Source organism: Cupressus sempervirens, chromosome 10 (assembly GCF_028749045.1).
Source record: "Cupressus sempervirens isolate cs-2001-9-10 chromosome 10, ASM2874904v1, whole genome shotgun sequence".
Classification (NCBI taxonomy): domain Eukaryota; kingdom Viridiplantae; phylum Streptophyta; class Pinopsida; order Cupressales; family Cupressaceae; genus Cupressus; species Cupressus sempervirens.
In genome coordinates this window covers 265,436,281-265,458,151 of record NC_143127.1, presented here as the reverse complement: position 1 = coordinate 265,458,151, position 21,871 = coordinate 265,436,281, and the positions used below count along the sequence as shown (strand labels likewise).

At 33.8% G+C, this 21,871-nt stretch overlaps 1 protein-coding gene across 1 annotated transcript in view; it reads left to right on the top strand.

The window, feature by feature from the left end:
- The first annotated feature begins 9,110 nt into the window (after positions 1 to 9,110).
- The window catches only part of LOC149533652 (glycerophosphodiester phosphodiesterase GDPDL7-like), a 130,930-nt gene continuing 118,169 nt past the window's right edge, over positions 9,111 to 21,871 (top strand). Inside the window, exon 1 of the mRNA XM_089807086.1 lies at positions 9,111 to 9,465. Within this exon, the coding sequence (XP_089663212.1) occupies positions 9,327 to 9,465 (139 nt within the window). The 5' untranslated portion in view covers positions 9,111 to 9,326. The remainder of the gene's footprint in view (positions 9,466 to 21,871) is intronic.

Sequence of the window (21,871 nt, the reverse complement as noted above, 5' to 3'; positions counted from 1 at the left end):
AAGTTGGAGATTTTTGATCTACCCATGCCTTTAGTGCTTGTATAGACTAAGGATGGGAATGAGATGAGTGCCTCGTCTTCTTGAGAGGGCTTTCTAGTTTTCCATATGTGTGATGTTGAGGGTCCGGGGTTCAGAGTAACCAGTCTAGGGTAACTCAATGCTTGAGGGTCCGGGGTCTATTTAAGAGATCAGTCCAGGGTAACTCAAGCAACCATGTGATGACACTCCCTAGTATGTAGCCCGAGTCTCCTCTGTAGATTTTGTGTATCTCTGGTGGTGTACTTATTGTTGGTGGTGTATCTATTGTCGGATGTGTTTATTATGGTTATTTACTTTCATTGATGATGATTGGTGATTCATGGATGTTGTACTTTTGACATGTGGTTTTTGACTTGAGATGATTATCTTTCGTTGACTTTATCTTAGGATCTTGGTATTTGGTTTATACTTGATTTGTGTATGATGTTTGGTTATGTGGTGTCGGTATTGGATTGAGTGTTCTTACTTTTGGATTATTTTATCTTCTTGAGTAGTATGTGTTACCTTTGAGGTAGTTTTGGCTATTAGGGGTACCTTGCCTAGGAATGTTTTATGTTTGATAGCCGTATGTGGATCGTTCATTATCTTTCCTACATGGTGGGAGTGGAAGCCTAACTAGGTAACCACGTGGTCGGGAGGTAGTGTCTTCTTACCATTTGGGTTCTCCTTCACATTGCTAGTTGTTGGATGATCGTTGCAGAAGATGTACCTTTATCATTCTTATTTCTTATCTCAGAGACTTCTTTTCAGATGAAGTATATATGTTATCATGTATTTTGATGTATTGTATCTATTCTCACATACCCTGCGACATGTGCAGTGGATGTTATTGATTGGATGTACTTTCATTGTATTGTTTATACTTATGCAATTGCTTATGTGATTATGTATCTGGTATTTCTTTATGATCATGAGACATTGTACTTGGAACTTAAACTTATTAATTTAAAAATTATTAAATGTGACTCAACGTAAAGGAACTCTTGAGGAATTGAAACTGTATCTATATTTGCATATGTGTATTTGATGTGTATGTTCATATTGCTTCTGCATTAATGTTATCTTGATGTTGTTTAAACTTTAAAAAAAAAAATAGTTCAGTAAACATTGTAACATGTTAGGTTTATTTCTCTTGGGTTCCTGAGCGGGGCGTTACATGAAACAAGGAAGGAGTTCTCAAACAATCAAGGTGAAACATTCAAGTCGACTAATAATGACACAAATTTTAATACTCCTACGAGGAATTTTTTTCCAGAGGTGGATATGCACAAATTTGATGGCAAGGATCCTCTAACATGGATAAATCAAATGGAGAATTGTTTTGAGGTACATTGAACCCCATATGGAAAAAAGGTCACAATGGCTTCCTTGTATCTAGAACCAGGTCAATTCATTTAGTATCATTGGCTTTGTACTCATAGAAGGAAAAAGGGTCTCATCGTATCATGGCCAATTTTTACAGAAGAACTCCAAGCACAATATAGCAATAGTGTGACAAAAAACTTCTTTAGCCATCTTGCTAAGCTTCAAAAAATAGGATCAATCAAGGATTATATTCAAAAATTCCAAAATCTATCCTTAAGAGTGGATACAATTATAAAGGAGAAACTGAATGATTTATTCTTGGGTGGTCTTAAGGATCACATTCAACATGAGGTACGCATGTTTAGTCCTAGCTCAGTAAATGAGTCTTTTATATTAGCACGTAGGGTAGAGGAGAAGATCTTGATTCCTAGAAAGCAAGGGGCTAATGTGACAAGAGAAAAATGTTATTCAACACCTTATCTTCCTCAACATACTAGGTTGACTCCATAAAAAATTGAGGAGAAAAGAGCAAAAGGGTTGTGTTTCAACTGTGATAACAAATATAGTCGAGGACATAAATGTAGTGAAAATAAATTGTTCTATACTAAAGGTCCAAGTGAGGAAGAAGAGGATGAACACATATTAGAGGAGGATAGGTAGTTAGGTGAGAAATCATGTGATTCTCAACTAATCATTTCTTGTCATGCACTTTCAGGTTTCAGTGCATCACCAACTCTCGAGGTAGCAGGTTTCTTAAAGAAGCAGAAAGTAACAGTTTTGATCGACTCAGGTAGTACTCATAATTTCATCAACAAAAAGTTGGCAACTCTTCTAAATTGTTTTATATATCTAGCCCTGGAGTTTAAGGTTTTTATTGTAGATAGGGGCATAATTAGTTTTTTAGGGAAGTGTCAAAGCATCAAATTATCCATGGGAGATTATCAACTTGATACCCCAATGTATGCGATATCCATGGGTGCGGTGGATATTGTTTTGGGAGTGCAATGGCTTACAACATTGGGAACAATTGAGATGAACTTTCAAGAACTATTCATGTGATTTCAATCAAAAGGAAAGGTAGTGGAGCTAAGGGGGTTGAAGGAAAAATCCTCACAGATGGTAAGCTCTCATCAACTGTAAAAGTTTCTTAAGAAAGGAGCAGATTGATTTGTGGCCCAACTATGTTCATTAGAAGTCTCTCAATCTAATACTCTTACTCATCTAGATTTACAAGCAATACTTGATCATCACTCAGTGATTCTTGGAGATATGGCCAAAGGACTTCCTCCTAAGAGGGATCATGACCATGCCATACAACTAGCTCTAGGGAGCCAACAACCAAACATCAGGCCTTATAGGTACCCACACATACAAAAAAGTGAGATAGAAAAACAAATGTTGAGAAAATGCTAGAGATAGGAATTATTAGGCATAGCCAAAGTGCTTACTCCTCACATATTGTGATGGTGCATAAGAAGGATGAAACTTGGTGCATGTATCTAGATTATAGAGTGCTCAACAAGTACACCATTAAATATAAGTTTCCTATTCCAGTCATTAATGATCTTCTAGATGAATTAAATGGAGATATGTATTTTACCAAGTTAGATCTTGGATCAGGTTATCACTAAATTTGGATTAAGTAGGAAGATATTTGTAAGAAAATATTTTGAACTCATGAAGGTCATTGTGAATTTTTGGTGATGCCATTTGGTCTTACCAATACATCATCTATATTCCAAAGTTTGATGAATTCCATTTTTAAGAAGTTCTTGAGAAATTTTGTGTTAGTGTTTTTTGATGATATATTAATTTATAGCAAGACTTCGGAAGAACATTTACAGTATGTAGATCACACATTATAATTACTTGAAGATCATCAACTCTATGCTAACCCATCCAAGTGTGTTTTTGATCTCAAGGAGGTGGAGTATTTGGGACACATAGTTTCACATGAACTAGTAAATGTGGACCCTAACAAAATTAAAACTATCATGGAATGGCCTATTCCAAAAATCATTAAGAATCTGAGGGGTTTCTTGGGATTGATAAGGTACTATAGAAGATTTGTGAAGATTTATAGTCATATAGCATCGCCCTTCACCACTCTATTGAAGAATTATTCTTTTCATTGAAATGCTAATGTAGCATTTGAGCAATTAAAGAAGGCTATGTGTAAAACTCTAGTGCTTGCTGCTCTAGACTTCACTAAGGAGTTCATTGTGGAATGCGATGCTTCTAGAAATGGGATAGGAGCAGTTCTCATGCAAGAAGGTCAACCAATTTCTTTTAAGAGTTGTCAATTAAAAGGTAAAAATAAACTCAAACCTATTTATGAGAAGTAAATGCTAGCAATCCTTCATGTAGTTAAAAAATGGAGGCCTTATTTAAAGGGTCTACACTTCAAGGTTAAGATAGATAATGATAGCCTAAAATATTTTTTGGAACATAGACTATCTTCAAAAGAGCAACAAAAATGTGTAACTAAGATGCTAGGATATGAATTTGAAATTGTATACAAGAAAAGGAAGGAAAATATTATGGTTGATGCACTTTCTAGGAAGGATGAAAAAGATGAAGCCTTATTGTGTGCCCTTTCAATATTACAAGCAAATTGGGTGGTAGAAAACAATACAAAGTGGCAAAATGACATTGCAACAAGAAATCTCATCCAACAAATAAAAAGTGATCCTGGTAGTTCAGATAAGTTTTGTTTAAAGGGGGATATTCTTTGGTATAAAGAGTGCTTGTATCTATCCAAGAATTCCACTCTTAAAAACAGGATTCTCAAAGAACTACATGAGTCCCCAATTGGTGATCATTCAAGATTTTTGAAGACATATCATCGTGTCAAGCAAGATTTTTTTTGGGATGGGCTAAAAGGTGATGTTCAAAAATTTGTGGTTGGATGTTTGGTTTGTCAATGCAATAAGAGGGAAAAAATTAAGACACCAATTCTCTTGCAACCTTTATCTATTCCTAGCCAACATTGGGAAGAGGTATCCATGGACTTCATCATAGGACTTCCCAAATCTAAAGGTTATAATGTCATCATGGTAGTAGTTGATTGCCTCACTAAATATGCATTTCATTGCATTATCACATCCTTTCACAACAAATATAGTGGCCAAAGTTTTCTTGGAGAATATCCAAAAGCTACATGGTACACCTAAGGTTATTGTTAGTGATCATGATCCTATCTTTACTAGTCAGTTTTGGAAAGATTTATTCTCATGTTTGGGTACTCAATTGGCTCATACTTCTTCATACCATCCTCAATCAGATGGGCAAACTAAGGTTGTTAATGAAAGTTTGGAAGGATATCTACATTGTTTCACTTCAGAGAAACAATCTCAAAGGGTAGATTGGCTACCTCTTGCAGAATGGTGGTACAATACTTCTTTTCATAGCTCATAAAAATGTCTTCATTTTTGGCACTTTATGGATATCATCCTCCTTCCATCACATCATCATTAAAGGTGTCACCAAGAGTTCATGTAGTAGAGGACCACTTGCTTCATCAACAACAGGTATTTTTATGACTCAAGGGGAATTTAGCTATAATACAAAATCAAATGAAACAACACGTGAACCAACATCATAGTGAAATAAATTTTGAAGTTGGGGATTGGGTCTTCTTGAGATTGCAATCTTATATACAAATCTCAATGAAGCAACAAAAAAATAATAATAAGTTGTCTCCAAGATATTATGGACCATACCAAATCATGCAAAAGATTGGTAGTGTTTCCTACAAGCTTGAGTTGCCACCAACAACAAAGATACATCTAGTTTTTCATGTTTCTTGTTTGAAGAAGGTAATTGGGCAGAATATTCCTACTCAAATAGTACTATTAGAGCTTGATGAAGAAGGAAGAATAATTTTGGAACCAAAGTGCATTCTTCAAGCGCACATGAAGAAGCTAAGGAATAGAACCCTCAACTAGTTTCTCATCCAATGGAAGAACTTACTAGTTGAAGAGGCCACATGGGAGGATGAGGAGTTCATTCAAAAGAATCCACACTTGGTTAACATTGATGACAATGCTTCTTTCAAGAGAGGGGGCATGCTACACCCTTAATATTGGTGTAGATAGGGTTATGAATAGTCAATTGGTGGCTATCTTAATCCTTAATTAAGTCATGTTATCATTATTATATTATTATTTAGGTAGGTAGGTCAACCTAGGTGTTATGCAGGGTTGTGTCTATTTAGCCTAAGCACAATTAGGTATGTACAGGAGCTTGTGAGTCTTATTTCAAGATCATATTGTGAAGTGTGTTCTCATTGGAGATATTTGGAGGTCGCCCCCTCAAAGTGGCCTATTACTCTTAGTTATTATCAAGTATTTTTATAATATTTTATATTATTTCTTCTATTATGCAAGTTATTTCATTACAATTATTTATCCCCACCCAATAGATTTTAACATTAAAAAATGTAGCAACACAAGCTTGTTAAGGAAATTGATGGATTTGATGAATCCAACTTGCTCTACAAATATGTTTTTGGATCAACTTTTAAGTTAATTTTGGAAGATGACACACTTATTCTTGTGAAGGTTCTAATTTACAAGTCTAAATTGATAAAATATCTTGGTGTCCATTTTAAAATTTAAAATTTGAACTTTCAAATTTGTGTTTGTTAAAATGAATGAGTTTGAATTCTATGACAACATTTATTTTCCACTTTTATGCTAGCATTTCTAGAGTTATATCTTCCTATTAGCATAATCATTGCACCTTGCCGAGGTGCAATTGCTAGTCTATATAAATTTATTCAATGAAGCTAAATTTTTTAAAATAATAAATTCCTTTAACAAAGCTAACTGACAATTCACACACTCTAATAAAGTTATTAGTGAAATGAAGTAATTAATTATATTAGATCATTATGCTAAATTGTTGATTAGATTGTGTGAGAGATTTTTTTGATCAAGAAAACATTTTAAAGCACACTGGATGTTCCAAATAAGCCAATTAATCTAAATATAGATAAAATAAACTAAATAAGTGCCACGTAGTGGCTTGTATTTGCCGGAAGTTGTAATAGTTTAAGATTAAAAATTTAATAGTTAGAAAATAATTGAGGTAAGTTATAATAGTTTAAGAATAAAATTTTAATAGTGAGCTATAATGACGTTAATTTAATATAATCTAATCAATATTTATTTAAGATTATAAAAAAGTATCTTCATACATATTTGAATATTTGAAGAATAATAATTTCTGAAAAAATTATGATTAAAAAAATATCATATAAGTGTAATGTTAGAATTATTAAGATTAAAAACAATTATCATTCAAACTACATATATCAAATAATAGTTTCTAACATAAAAATATTTTTGAATTTATAATATGTAACTCTAAAAAATTATTTGATAAGTTGAGTTTGATATAAGTCTTATGCATTTCATATTATATATATATATATATCATTCTTAAATATAGGGTAGTGGTTCCTAGAAATCCGCTCTTATAAGACTCAAATAATATGAGCCAATCAAACCAAAGTAAAATATTTTTCTTTATTTTAGAAATTAAGATTCGGCATATAAACATTAGAAAAAATCAAAGGATTAAATTAATTATAAAAATACTTACATTTCATTGGTTGACTCGTTATGCACAAGTGATTGCAATAGTATGTGCCTCTGGCAAATACAATAAATAAGTAACAAGTAGAGCTGAGTCTAACCAAATGGAAAACTAGGCTGTCAAGTTTGCCAATTATTTCCAAACAAAATCAAACTTCTAGAATGCAAAACAATCAAATAAAAAAATCATACATTATATTGTCAAATAAAAAATTTAAAAATTCTAAGTCAATTTTCTTTATACATCAATTTTAATTTTAAATATTAATATTCTATCTATGTATTTTTTATTAGTATTTATTTATTATTTAAAAGATTTAAAAAATTAATTATTATTAGATTTGAAACTAAAATTTGAAATCTAACACATATATTTTCTTCTCTTAAGTTTTGAATTCGAAAATAGAAAGAAATGAAAAAAATAAATTAATAAAATAAAAATAAAAATAAAAAACTTACTAAACATTTGCAAAGCTACACAATTTCCAAGGCCAACCAACGCTGAGAAAGTGATGTGAAAACATAAATCTAGGACTATAGCCTATATAAAAAGGACTAGCAATTAAACTAATATTTGAAATCTAACACATATTTTCTTCTCTTAAGTTTTAAATTAAAAAATAGAAAGAAATGAAAAAAAAAAAAAAAAAAAAAAAAAAAAACAACTACCAAACATTATCAACGCTACACAATTTCCAAGGCAGACAAATGCAAAGTTGATGTGAAAACATAAATCTAGGACTATAGCCTATACAAAAAGGACTAGCAATTAAACTAATATTTGAAATCTAACACATATATTTTCTTCTCTTAAGTTTTAAATTTGAAAATAAAAAGAAATGAAAAAAATAAATTAATAAAATAAAAATAAAAATAAAAAACCTACTAAACATTAGCAAAGCTACACATTTTCCAAGGCTAACAAAGGCTGAGAAAGTTGATGTGAAAACATAAATCTAGGACTATAGCTTATATAAAAAGCACTGACAATTAAAATCAAATAAGAAATAAAATAAATTAAACATTTAGTTGTTCTTTTCTTTTACATTAAATGTACTTTTCAATTAAAAAACCAAAAACAATTCATTAATAAATGTGAGTGTACTGCTGAATTTCATTGTGTGTGTTTTTATAACATCACGATATACTCACATTTATTATGAAATATAGATAAATATTATATATCACAGAATAAAAATGTTAGACATTCTTCAAATTTATCCATGATTATTCTTTATACATTATTTATTCTTAACCCTTATATTCGTTATATTGAATATAAAGAAAAATCCTCATATCATTATACACTATATTATTTAGTCTTTATTCATTTATACATAATATTATTATTGTATTAAAAAATTGTCATTCGTGTAAGATGTAGATGTAGACATCTTGGTATTTGAAGAAAATTTCAAATTATGAATGTTCTGACAGCTGGCCTAGACCGTAGAATTTAATCCTTACCTTCAACTTTGTACCAGATTATTCTTTATACAATATTTATTCTTAATTCCTTATATTCAAAGCAAAGAATAATCCTTATACTCTTTAATCATTCTTTATTCTTTACAATACACCTTAGACATCTTGATATTTGAATGGCAATTTCAAACTTATGACCGTTCCTACAATATATGCTTGACAGCTGATCTAGCCCGTCAAATTTAATAGTTACCATGGATACTACCGACAAATTCGCTAACGAAAGCGCCACTTCCCAGATGAAAAATAAACTGCTCCGCCAAAGACACGAGTCAAACTACAGTCTTTATGAGAATTTATCAAGCAATTTAATATTGACTGTAGTCGGGAACAAGTCGCCGCTTTCATTTTCTGAGAAACATTCCCGTTCCACGGTTGCCGGGTTTCGGTTAACGCCGGCGCTGAGCTGTCTTCCCCGGCAGTTGTACAGATGTCGGTAGCCTCAGCTTGTAGCAGCAGGACACGTGGTGGTAGTTCATGGGCATCGCCCGCTCTATTATCTGCCAGCCTGTCGCCCCAGCAGGGCGGGCCCGTCACAACACTCCAAACGCAAAGTTATTCACTTCTCCTGCTTTTCCCGACACGGACTTAAAATCTCCGTTCGATCTCTGCACACAAATAATTGACGGGGAAAAATTAATCAGCACTGTTATATTACCGAGGATTACTGTGCAAAGCTAGGAGAGTTGAGTAATGGTGGGAGAAAAAGGCCATGGAAGGTGTGCGAAGCTATTGAAGCTCTATAATGCGATGGTCTCTATTTGGTAGGGAGATGCTTGTGGCTGGTTTTGGCAGTGAGAAGAGTCTGTTTATTGATGATTTGAGTTCAGTCGGAGGATTTTGTTTAGTTCGGGGAAAAGGAGGTTCTTAGCTTGGAATTTGCTTTGTTTGGCCACAATGCTGCGGCAGGGGAGTTTGCTGGCAGTGTTGGTGGCGCTACTGGTGTTTGTTGCGCAGGGGTGGGGAGTTTATGGTGATCGTGCGGCTAGGGTTTTGCGCGGAGTGAGGTCCAGAAGATTGTGGAAGACTTTGAACGGTTAGTCTTAGTTTTATGTTTGAGGACTTGTTTTTATGCAGCTGCATTTGGTTTCAGTTTTATGTTTGAGCAATCTTTGATGGAGCTATATTTTGCTGTAATATTCTTGTTTTCTTCTTCTTAAAAAGGAATGAAAAAATCAATGTTCCATGAAAGCAGACTTTGGAGGCTATTTAGATCGCTATGGAATCCAAGTTTTTACAGGGCATGTTGCTAAGTACGCTTTAAGTATTAGCGATTTGTGCTTTTGGTTTAACGGCTACCTTCCTAATGCAAATCTACAGCAAAAGGGACAACTTAGAGAAATTACAGCGGGCAGATTAACATGCTCTTCTTTTGGTCCCTTAGACTGCTGGTCTCGTTCAACCTTCAACGACAAATTGTCTGAACTTGGGTGCTTGAGATGCCGCTTCAATTTCCTCAGGGTGGAGTTCAGTTCTCGGTCCCGGTTGTTGCCTTTTAGTTTTGATAAATACTGAAACAATATTTGTGAACCATATGCTTATTTTGAAGGTTTTACTTCATGGTGTATTTATCGGTGCAACGAGCTAATTTCCACGTCGTGAAATATCAAAACAAATACGTCAACGAGCTGTAATATGCTAAGGACGCTCCAACTACTTAATTCCTCGGATCATCTATGCCTGGGCCACTGCGTTAGTGGTTCCGGTTTGAACAGGGACAGACCTTAGTAAAAATGGCTGCACGCATTTCTAGCCCTGAGCATCACCAACTCGGAAATCCTTTTCCCGGTTTCACCTGTTAAAGATTAAAACCACTTGGCAGTCAACATTTATCTTAGACAACAGTTGTGCTGTTTCGGTGGGCTAGGAAGTCCAATTAGCAAGAGTTCTTTATCTAAATTTGATTTGACAAAGCCGATGATACAATTGAATAGTCCTTCATTCAGGCAATGCTCGGTGCCCTTGAGCCTCTAGTCGGTTAAGATGTTATTGCTGATGCTTCTGCTTTCCCTAGCGTTGATGGCAGCCAATTAAAGCAATTTGAAATTTTGAGTTCTGTTTTTCAAGGCTGCCCTCACGCGCCATCACTTTATGTGTTGACCATTATAAACTTTGGTTATTTCATTGTCAGTGCCACTTTGTAAAGACGGACTGAAAGAAATTCCCTCCAATGCAACAATTCCCACTAGCTTCTAGTTGGTCATTTCGTTGATGATTCATTCCTTACTCTTCTTGAGGATGAAGACAACATCAAACATGTGTTTAAGTGCCTTGAAAGTTGACACCTTTTACTTGGCTTCTAGCTCTCACATCCACTGGAATAAAGCCTATTTTTCTAGGTACTCTACAATCATAGTTGTGTTGGCATCACACCTTTGTTTGGAAGTAAATTGACCATGGGAAGATCTTCAAATTTCTTGTGGTTGCCATTTGTTTTCAAGCTTGCTCTTCTATGCTTTGGTAGTATCTGATTGATAGAGTTGAGAAAGCATGGATGAATTGAATCACCATGAATCACCAAGCTTCTTGCATCAAGTGATAAATTGCCACACATGTTTATTACTCCTCTTGTTGACTAACTTTTAAGGTATCTTATTGCAAGCTATTAAAGCTTTTGTTTGATTATTGATAGGCCAATCCTGATTGTAACAAGGTATTGGGATTTATCAACATGTAAGACTTGCCTTGAACATCCTTGATTTTCAATACCTTGATAATTCTCCCATTCCTATCAAGATTAAGATTATAGGAATTTTTATGTCAAAAAACGTATTGAAATACCAACAAGTTTTGGCTTTAGTGGAATTGAGATAGTTTTTGCAACGGCCTCTCTATCAATCTTCAATCTTTGTGGGTGGTCTCCTGCCATCCCTTTTATAAGCAAACAGTTGGCTGAGTTCTTGGTTACATTCTCTAAAGTTCTTCAAAAGGTCCAAGAGGTTGAGTTTAATTGGTCAAAATATTGAGTCCTTAATGTGGAGATTGAAGTTCAAGTCCAAAAGATATATCTAATACGAAGTTCTAAGTCGTGACTAGGCCTACCATAATTGGTTCGTAGTGTGGAGGTGGTTTATAAATAAGTGGATTTCTATGTTGTGTCTTGAAAAGAGTTGATATTAGTAACATAGCAAAACATCTTTAAAAGGATGTATTATGTATAAGGTCACTATTGTTGTAATCTCCCTTGTCGATAACATGGAATATAATTACTAAGTCTGATATTTTGATATCACTATACTTCAATTTGTACTGTCATACTTTGATACTCTGTTCTCAAATTATTTCTGATCTGTTCTACTGAGAGGAATTTTGTCAAACAGTTTACTTGTAATATAAATACTTAGTTTTCTGACTTACATATGGTTTGTTGATGTACTTTGATTGTTGTGGTTTTCTCAGTATAGGAAACAATACACAATATATTTAGAGCTGAATCACCACAACACTGCCCAGGTCAGATTATAATTTTCTGAGAATCAAAATCAGACTAAACAATTCTCCACTCCACTCCACCAATGCATCTGATGTATCACTCGATCAATTATATGCTGGTTGGATAGAATTTGCATCTCTATTAGTGAGAGCCTCCAGATATACGGATATTAAAGTGAAATCTGTGTTCTATTTGTTTTTCCCTTTAATGCAACTGCTGATTGAGTGTTGTAAACTGCTTATACATATGTATATATTCCTTTCCTGAGTCAGTCACCCCATTCAATTCAGTTCTAACGGTACCTGTGTTGACTTCTTTATCACCGTCCTGCTTCATAGATATTAAAAATACATAAGCGTATAAGTTTCCCTGCCTAGAATGTACTGTAGTTTTTGTCTGCCCTTGACTTCTTCATATCTCTGTCTTTTTCTTCATCAGAATAATATGTTATGATTTGTGTTGCGCTTCATAAGAAGCGATAATGGTGTCTGGTTTTCTAATTTGATATCTGAAATTGATTCCTTTCATTAGATGGTAGAAGATAGATTCCCCTATTGTGATTCTTCTTATGATAATCGATCTTTGATAATCCATTCTTGTTTTACAAGATCTCCAGGTTTTTACCAATCTGGATTCTGATGTGAAACGTGACAACAATATGTAATGGTGTAGGCAGTGCTTCCGTATTCTCCTGCCCCTGTTCACTCTTGCTGGGAGTGATAGTCGTCAATCACGATACCGTGGTCTGACTTGTCTTTTTGCTACGCCTGCTGGTTTCTAACTTATTGTTAACCCGTCATCTTTGTGGAGATAGTCTTCCTTATGTCTCTTAGTCTTCATTTATCGTGATGCTTTGAATATCCATGTTGGCAAGCGATGAAAGTTTGTTTGCTTCCTCTGCGTTGATAGGTGATGACGACTTTTATATTCTTTTTTTGCAGAATGGTGCCTACTCAATTGATTGAGTTGCCATCGATGGCAATTTTCTCTGCTTTCTTTTAATGTTAGAGTCGTAACTTCTTGGGTTGAACACAATTATATGTAGTGTGTTTCCTCTTCTATTCTCCGGTGATCTTATTGTTCAATGCTCCAAATATAGGGTGTCCTCGACTTTCTTATCTCCCTCGTGATCTTCTGCGCGCTTTTTCAATCTGTTTGCGGTATCTTCTCTTCTTCCCCCTATTCCGTGGATAAGATACTCCCTTATATATTTTGTATCAATGAATGTTTGTATCTTAAATATGAAGAGTTACGTCAGTTCCCTTGGGCTCCCTAATCACAACGATTATGTGAAGTAGTTAAGATCGATGTGAAGTATAATAAATTATATTATAGTTTAATATCAATTAGTCATTTATTTTTTTATTTTTATTATTCATGTAATTGTATTGGATGAATATTTTGATAATTCATCTATTTTGTCATTATAATATATCATATTATTATATTAATATAATATATTATGTTATATTGTAATATTATATTAATCTACTATTATATGGTACTATATTTTATTTTATCTTTTCTTTCAAAGATAATTTTATTATTTATTATTAAATCTATTCTTATAAAAGGGATATTACATTTTGTAGCTTCTGTGGCTGCAAGAAAAAGTCCAATTTTACTCGAGTAATGTGGATAAATAGAATTTTCAAACAATAATTGAGGTAGTGTATAGGAATTGGTGTAAATTTGAGCACATAAATATGGATAGGCATCAAGTCATGGGTTAAACTTTAGCACAAGAGGATGCCATTAGTTGATATGTTATTGTATTAAGACATTCTACCAAGGGGGCACAAAACAAAATAGAAAATGGCATGGTATGCTAATTTCACCATTACATTTTTTCTCCACTTTAATAGGTTTGTGAATCAAACATGAGCATGCATTTTGAAGTATTTGAAAATTCTTAACCAACATGAAAAATAAATTTTTAGACACAAAAAAAGTGTTTCTGATCTGTAAAAATTGATGAATCATTCTTTTTGGCATGACAGCTCCATCAAAACCTGCAAAACCAAGTATGCAATGAGTAGCATCCCGCATCATTGAAGCAAACACTAATTACAAGTTGCTTCAACTGCATGGAGATAATGAAAAGCAAAATGAAGGATAGAAGTTTTTCCCTTTATGGAAAGTGATATGACAGTATTGGTTCATGTGATGTGTTAATGCAATATGGGGCCACAAATGTGGCCATGTGATAAGTTTCCGTGCAATGTGGCAATGGGATCAAGCTTCTATATGATGTGGCAAATGTTAAAGATTTGCATTATGCCGTGCTATGTATTGGGATACAACTTGCTCACGTTATAGTAATGTGATAGATTTTTGTGTGATGTGGGTGTGCAATGTGATAAAGCACTGTTTGGATACAAGGCATTGCTTGAAATTGTGACTAGATAAAAAGTATTAGTGATATTATATTGCCCCTTTTTAATTGGGTTACATACAAAGTATGCAAGGAATTTGAGGAGAGAGAAAAGCGATACATGATAAAAACAAACATGATTGAATAAAATGTAAGCATGTATAATGTGTAAGAACGTGCCATAAATTAAAGTGTTAAATTGGAAATAAGCATTAAGTCATAGTGCCGACTCCAATACACAAATTACAAAATAAGGCTGGATAAAGAATCATGTAAGCATATCAAGTGTGTAATGAGTGAAGAAAAATAAGGATGTTAGAATTGACAAACAAAAAATAAGCATGAAAGTATGGGCAAGATGATTGCCCCTAATTTGACAAGATGGTAAGATGAAGATGACACTAAAGGTAAGATAAGGGGCATGACAATACCAATGGGATGGATTAGGTCATGGCAAGGATCTTAGATATATGATCATAAGAAATACCATGATAAAGATCATTGTGCATTGTAACATAAGCATGAAAACATAGGCACAATTTGATGATAAACTTGGAGTTATAAGTGGGAATGCCTAATTAGAAGTCAGCATGGGTCATGATAAAGGTAAGCACAAGAAAGTGATCATGTTAGATGTCAGGCATTGTAAATGCATAGAAATTTCATGGGTCATTAGAAAATAAGATCGTAGCAACATGTAAAGAACAAATAAGTGAATGATTCATAGTGGTGTACCAAAAACTAAGTATATTAAAAGCATAGAAATTTACAAAGGAACATAAGCAAATACAAAATCAACACATAAAGTGAGCATTAATACTAAACATAAAAGACACAAGAAATATGACATTCAAGTGGAGAAGTAGGGTAGGAAGCATAATGTAGAAGATGAATTGAGGTTGTGGAAACACAACAAGAAAGGCATAACAAAAACCATGATAATGATCATTATGCATTGTACCATAAACATGCAAACATAGGCACAATTGATGATAAACATTAGATTATAAGTGGGCATGCCTAATTAGAAGTAAGCACAGGTCATGATAAAGGTAAACTCAAGAAAAGTGGTCATGGTAAATGTCAGGTATTTTAAATGCATAGAAATATCACGGATCATGAGAAAATAAGATCATAGTAACATGTGAAGAACAAGTGAATGACCCGAAGTGGTGTACCAAGAACTAAGTGTTTGAAAACATAAAAATGAACAAACGAAACATAGGCAAGTATGATATCAACACATAAAGCGAGCATCAAATGAAAATAAAATAAAACATAGATACATAGAGATAGGAGTGCTCAATGTGTAAATATGCATATTTAGCAAGGGCTGCCTCTAGAGGTCACCCTCTTCCCAAATGTTTTGCATCATGTTCCTCCATTTCTATTACATCACTTGCTTTTCCAATCACATTTTCTCTTCTTGATATTACTTTGTACTCTTTATGAGCACAATATCACCTGTCGGAATATTAATTGTTTTTTCTTTAGCTACTTTCTTTTGTATTAGTGAGGTGGCTGGTTGTGTAGAAAAAATGGCATTTGTGGCACCACCGTAACAATGGGTTTTGCAACATTGGTTCTGTATCCTTTTTTGGTGGAATAAATGATGAAGTATGCTGAGCTTGAAGTTACCATCTTATGTTCTTTCTGTTCCTTTTTGTGCACCTAATAATCTTTGATACACCTCATTAAGATCTTTTTCAATTCCACGTAGGGGCTCCTTGTGAGTAGGAGCATAATTATCCACATTGAAATGGTTCAATTCCATAAGAACCTCATGTAATCTTTACAAATCTACATTCTTGAACAACTTTGACACAGTGAAGTATGACAAACTATCTAACTCTTTAAGTGTTCTAACCAAGTTTTCCTAAGCAAAACTAGAAAACTATTCAAAGAAGGAATTACATCACATAATATATATACTTCCTTAGGTCCAACCTTGAGGTGTTAAATAGAACAACCTCAAGTGTGAATCAACAATACTTTAGCTATCTATGAGGATGCTTCTCAATGGGTTTAAGAATTTGACTTCAAATGTTTAGAATCAAAGAGCACTTATCAGTGCATACGCTATGTTGATTATTAACATCTAAAAGGATATTGCAATGATGTTATCTTGTATTTCACCTATCACTTATGGATCACATTGATTTTATGTGATCTCCTCATTAGAAAATGTGATCAATGGGTGAGGATGAATATATGTTTTATGAGTGTGCCATTCCCACAAAAGCATCCACATGTAACATAGTTTGTGAATCAATATAATGATCATCCAAACTATCATGGTTCATGACAATTGGGTCTTGTGGATTCTACTTGTTAGCATTGTAACAACCACTTTTCCCGAGTCTTAACTAACAACTAACATATCAAAGAAATATAGTTATTACTTCATTTTCTTAGGAAGACAGTTATATTAGTTAGATTCTTGAGAATGAGGTTAACGGTTACAATCAGTTAAACAAAATTCCATAACTAACAATTGTAAACATAATCAATGAATTTACTATGGAAATCAAAATCTACATACCATGGAATTTCGAAACCGAAATCAATCTAGGTATGCTTTTGCAAACACCTAGGTTAGTCCATAAATACCACTTAGGATCAAATGACGATTACCATCCAATACCACTATATCAAAATCAAATGACGATTATCATTAAATACCACTTATATCAATTAGGGCATCGATTACCATTGGATCATTTAGGGCATTAGATACCACTGTATCATTTAGGGCATCAATTACCATTGGATCATTCAGGGCATCACATACCACTATATCAATTGGGGCATTAGATACCACTATATCACTTAGGGCATCAAATACCATTGTATCATTTTGAACATCAAATACCACTATATCATTTGGGGTGTCAGATACCTCTGTTTCATTCCTTTTTTTACTATTGCTAAATGTGGCAATAACATAAGATTAGAAGATATGCTCATAATCATTATTCTTATAAATGAAAGACTGAAATAACAATCTTATAGATATATTCCATATTCAGTTGGAAGGTTAACCGATTTAAATGATTACCAATTACATTGACAAGAAAGGTTGCGTTCATTAAAGGAAATAAATGAATTCAATGATATAAATTAATCCATCTTATCTTCTACTTGTATAAATATTATAAAAGTAAAAATACCTGTTACCATTAAATGTTTGAATGCTCAACTTATCTTTATTTTGATGCATGTTCTAACATCTTGTGGAGAGGGGAAACATTGTCAAGGGCTTAGCCTCCCAACCACGGACCTCATACTTATCCCCAGACTTTCTCTAACCAGAAAGACCTTCCTTACCCGGAATAGACATGGAACACCTTGTCAGCCACTGAGCATCTTGGTACTTGATCACACCACTCGACTTGACAACAGAGAATGTATTAGACATGCATGAACTATCAAATGATTCCTTTTAGAATAATAAATAATTGTTATGTCACATCTGAATTTTGTTTTCATGCTAATGCAGATTCTTTTCTCTCACCTCTTCACCCTTTTCTTTGGCTATATAGTCGGGTGAGTCCCAGGTGATTGAATCTCAAAACAGCTAGCTTTTTCTGTTGATCCTCAACTGATATAAGAATATTATATGTTTCCAGTTCATCACAATCTGTGATTTCAAGAAATGTAATCTTTAAGACTTGCAGAATAAATACCATTTGATTTTGACTTTCAATGGTGTAAATAAAATATGATATTAGGTCATGGATACTTGGCTTTTATTTGTCATAATCAACTCCTTCCTAGAGAGGATCTAACCGATGATACTTAAGCAAGATGATTATAAACTTTAGCTGTAACAAACGAATTTTCATAACCAATTTAAAGACACCTAAAGATCTAATATCTTCTAACTTTATAAGTAACTGATTCCATTTCACATGTCAAAGACTTATTTTAACATTAACAAAATATAACTATGATAAAAGCAACTATTACTAATCCAACTGTATTTCATGTTCAGCTGATATAACGAGAACGAGAAATATATATATACATTCAATGTAAACATTCCTAACTGAAATCATGTTCAGCTGAAAAATAAAGCAACAACTATCTTTCTTAATTGAATTTAGAAACAACAATATTCTTATTCAATTAAGATGGCAATTAACTACTCTATTTGAAATAAAAAGACTATCTAATTATTCCTGCTAAAAGATTAACAAGTAAAAGAGTGGGAAAACATACCGTAATAACAGAGGATCTTTTATTCGGTTGTGCAAACTTTGACATTGGTGAGAGGAGAAGCATTGACATAGGCGTAACCTCCCAAACTCGGAGCACACTTATCCCCACACATTTTAACATGTTAGAATAGCCCTCCCTACCTTGAGATCGGGCTTGGAATGTTCTTCATTCTAGCCATCCGAGCTACTGGGTGGTTTGAGTGCCCAATTAGTTATACCTATATAACTGACGTCTATGGACGTCAAGTGATCTTAGAATTGGCACATATGCCTATAAACTACCTTGGCCAAGGATTTTTGATGGGTGCATGGACCCGATCACCACCACTCGACTTGACAATAGATTCCATTATAGGAACAAGCATTAGCTATTGAGTGTTTCATTACTTGAATATTCATATTTGATTTCATTCTTGTTTCTTGCAGGTTGATTCCACCTCTTCACCATTTCATGGCTTATTTGTCGGTGAATCCTAGGTGCCTGAAAGATTATGATCATTCTGTTTTAATTACACCTCTTCACCATTTCATGGCTTCATCGCTGGTGAGTCCTAGGTGTCAGAGAATCTAAGAGTATTCTATTCTTTGTTTCGAAAATTATGATAACATGGTTATTGATGTTGTTTCATATAATCATTTTAAGTTTCTATAGCTACAATTCAATTTCATAAATAATGTTCAATCACAGAGAATTACTATGAAGATCTTCATTGAAATTCTATGTAATGCAAGAGACCAACAACAAGGTATTGTGTATTAATCTCAGTCCTAACAATGTATAGCCGATTGTAGTCGGACTTCTACTCAGAAAAGGAAGAATTATGAAATACGAAGGCATGTATTGTATTAATCTCAGTCTTAGCAATGTGTAGCCGGCTGCAGTCGGACTTATGCTCAGAAAAGAAGGAATTATGAAATATGAATGCATATATTCATGAACTGAGATTGTGCTTTAGGTTTTGTCTGGACGTGGCTCCTCCTGTCCTCGGTCAGAACTCCTATTTGGCCATTTGTTTTGCCTGCTGGTTTGAGACTTGATGTGTAGTTTGCAAATGTTGGTGGAGTAAGGAAAGAACAATATAATATTGGTTGGGTAGACGAAATGAATGTTTTCAGCCGGAAATGATTGCACACGGTTTGAAAGGAAAACGTATTAGATAAAGGAGAGAGTGATGCCGCCTTGGTTGATTCACGACTTCTCTTAAAGGCTAGTTGAGACTCCTCGGCTTCTATCGGTTTGAAGAAGTTCATTCGAATTCCCAAACATTAATTCGATTTGAAAATGAAGAAAAAGAAGAGGGAAAAGAAATAAAGAAAAGGAGGAGTTGGAGTTATAATTTTATTTTATTGTTATAATACATTCTTATATACGTTCACTTAAGTATATTGGTGAGGTGACATCATTAGATTATGTTAGTATAATTTATTGATGCCATTTCATTTTTATATTTATGTGTTCATATGTAAGTGTTTATTATAATGATATGATAAAAATTAATAAACAATCTCTTGAGGTATGTATTATATTTTTAAATTAGATTATTTTATGTTTTTTTCCTATATTGTTTCCTTAATAGCTCATGCGGGTCCCATAATGTAACCTGTGGACAAGTCATCGTATCCCTTCCAAGGAAGTCTAAGGTCATACCTGCCAATCCTGATGATTGAACCAAACGAACATCTCGTTCCAATGATCCCATTTAGCAATGCTTCCCCTCTCTTCAATCTTCTTCTGCAATCACCCATGAAAAACACTCTCACCATAATATTAATTTGATAGTAATTCAAAATAAAACATATTAATCGCTAATTTAAATAAAAATACTTGCTAATCATCTAATAATAGTTATAGGTTAATGACCATTTCATCAACAGTAAGTACAACGTATATAAATAACTAACTCATTTCACATGATCATGAAAAGAAATAATTCGTTAAATCAACAGTTATGATCAAATTAAAAATTAGGGCAAAATTTGGGATGTAACAGTAGCTTATTGCTATGGTAATCGAAATGCAGTAATAACTGGTAATGAAATATGTTGCAGTACTTGGAACACGAATAACCACATAACTTGGTATAATCTGGAATGGAAAGGAATGAAGTCTTGCTAGATGTTGGGTGGATATTTTGCAATCGACTTTGGGTAAAAATCCAGTTGCAAAATAGGATGACCAGCCATAGCGTGTGAGACAGAGTCTCTTCACCTTAAAGGGAAGGCTCCCCCTTCTCACTGTGCTTTGGATCAACTCAAGGTAAGCAAGAAGTTGAGAGATTTTATAAAATGGGTGTTACCAATATCCTTCTTAACTTTCAAGAAAGAATCCACTTACTCGTGGAGCGAGTAATGGGCAGAGTGAATCTCTAACTACACTTCTATCAAGAGCTGGAAATAGTGATACCGATAAACTTTTACTAAATCAAATGCTAGCTAAAAATGTATCGGTTTGGCTCTAAGTCTGGTTGTACTTCTATATGGAAAAACTTTACAATTAGGGCACAAAGACTCCTAAAAGTAAGAATAACTTAATTATTTTGTGAATTAAGAAAGAAGTATAAGCTACAGACAAAGCTTTTAGCTATATATTTCCACAACCACTCCCAGTTAAAGCTTCGGCTCTGATTGCTTCTCAAATCACTATGCTCTTTTATTGATCACACAATAATAACATGAATCAAGACAATAGGCACAAATTACAGTCCAAGCTTCTAATTTGCTCTATCACAATTGTTTCCAATCAAAGCTTCGAATCCAATTGCTTCTTTTATTCACTTTTCTTCCAAATTCGCACTACACAATCAAAGTTATGCTTGCACAATTGTGATAGAGTTTTCTTGCATACAACAAAAGATAATTTTTACAATGAGGGGGCACTCCTTTATATAGGCACAGGAGTTGAGAAAAAGGTGGAGGAAAAAGTGGGAGCAACTCAATCAACTTTGACCAAGTCTAACTATAGAAACTAAAGGGTTACATGCAACTGCACATGCAACTCGCATTACATCCTTTACATACACATGCAACTCGCATTACATGTAATTACACATCTTCATGCAATGCATCCTCTCCAACTACAAACATGAAAGAAGAAGAAGACGGAAGAGAAGGAAACAATCCTAAAGGGCCTTGTACTTGACGATGCAATCCCAGATGATCATAGGATCGGAAGTTCCTGTATGTTGTACTACTGCATTCACTTTGATAACCATGGTGTTGCATCTTTTGATAACCTCTGACTGTGATGAATTGTTCGTTGTCATGTGGAAACTTGATGTGATTCAACTTTTGTCACTCAAGTTGTCATGAATTCTCCTTTGTAGATCAGCACAAACTGCAGTCTTTGACATGTTGAAAACCTTCTTGATGATGTCCGAATGTACACTCGGAACAACTTTCTATCAACACCTTTAAC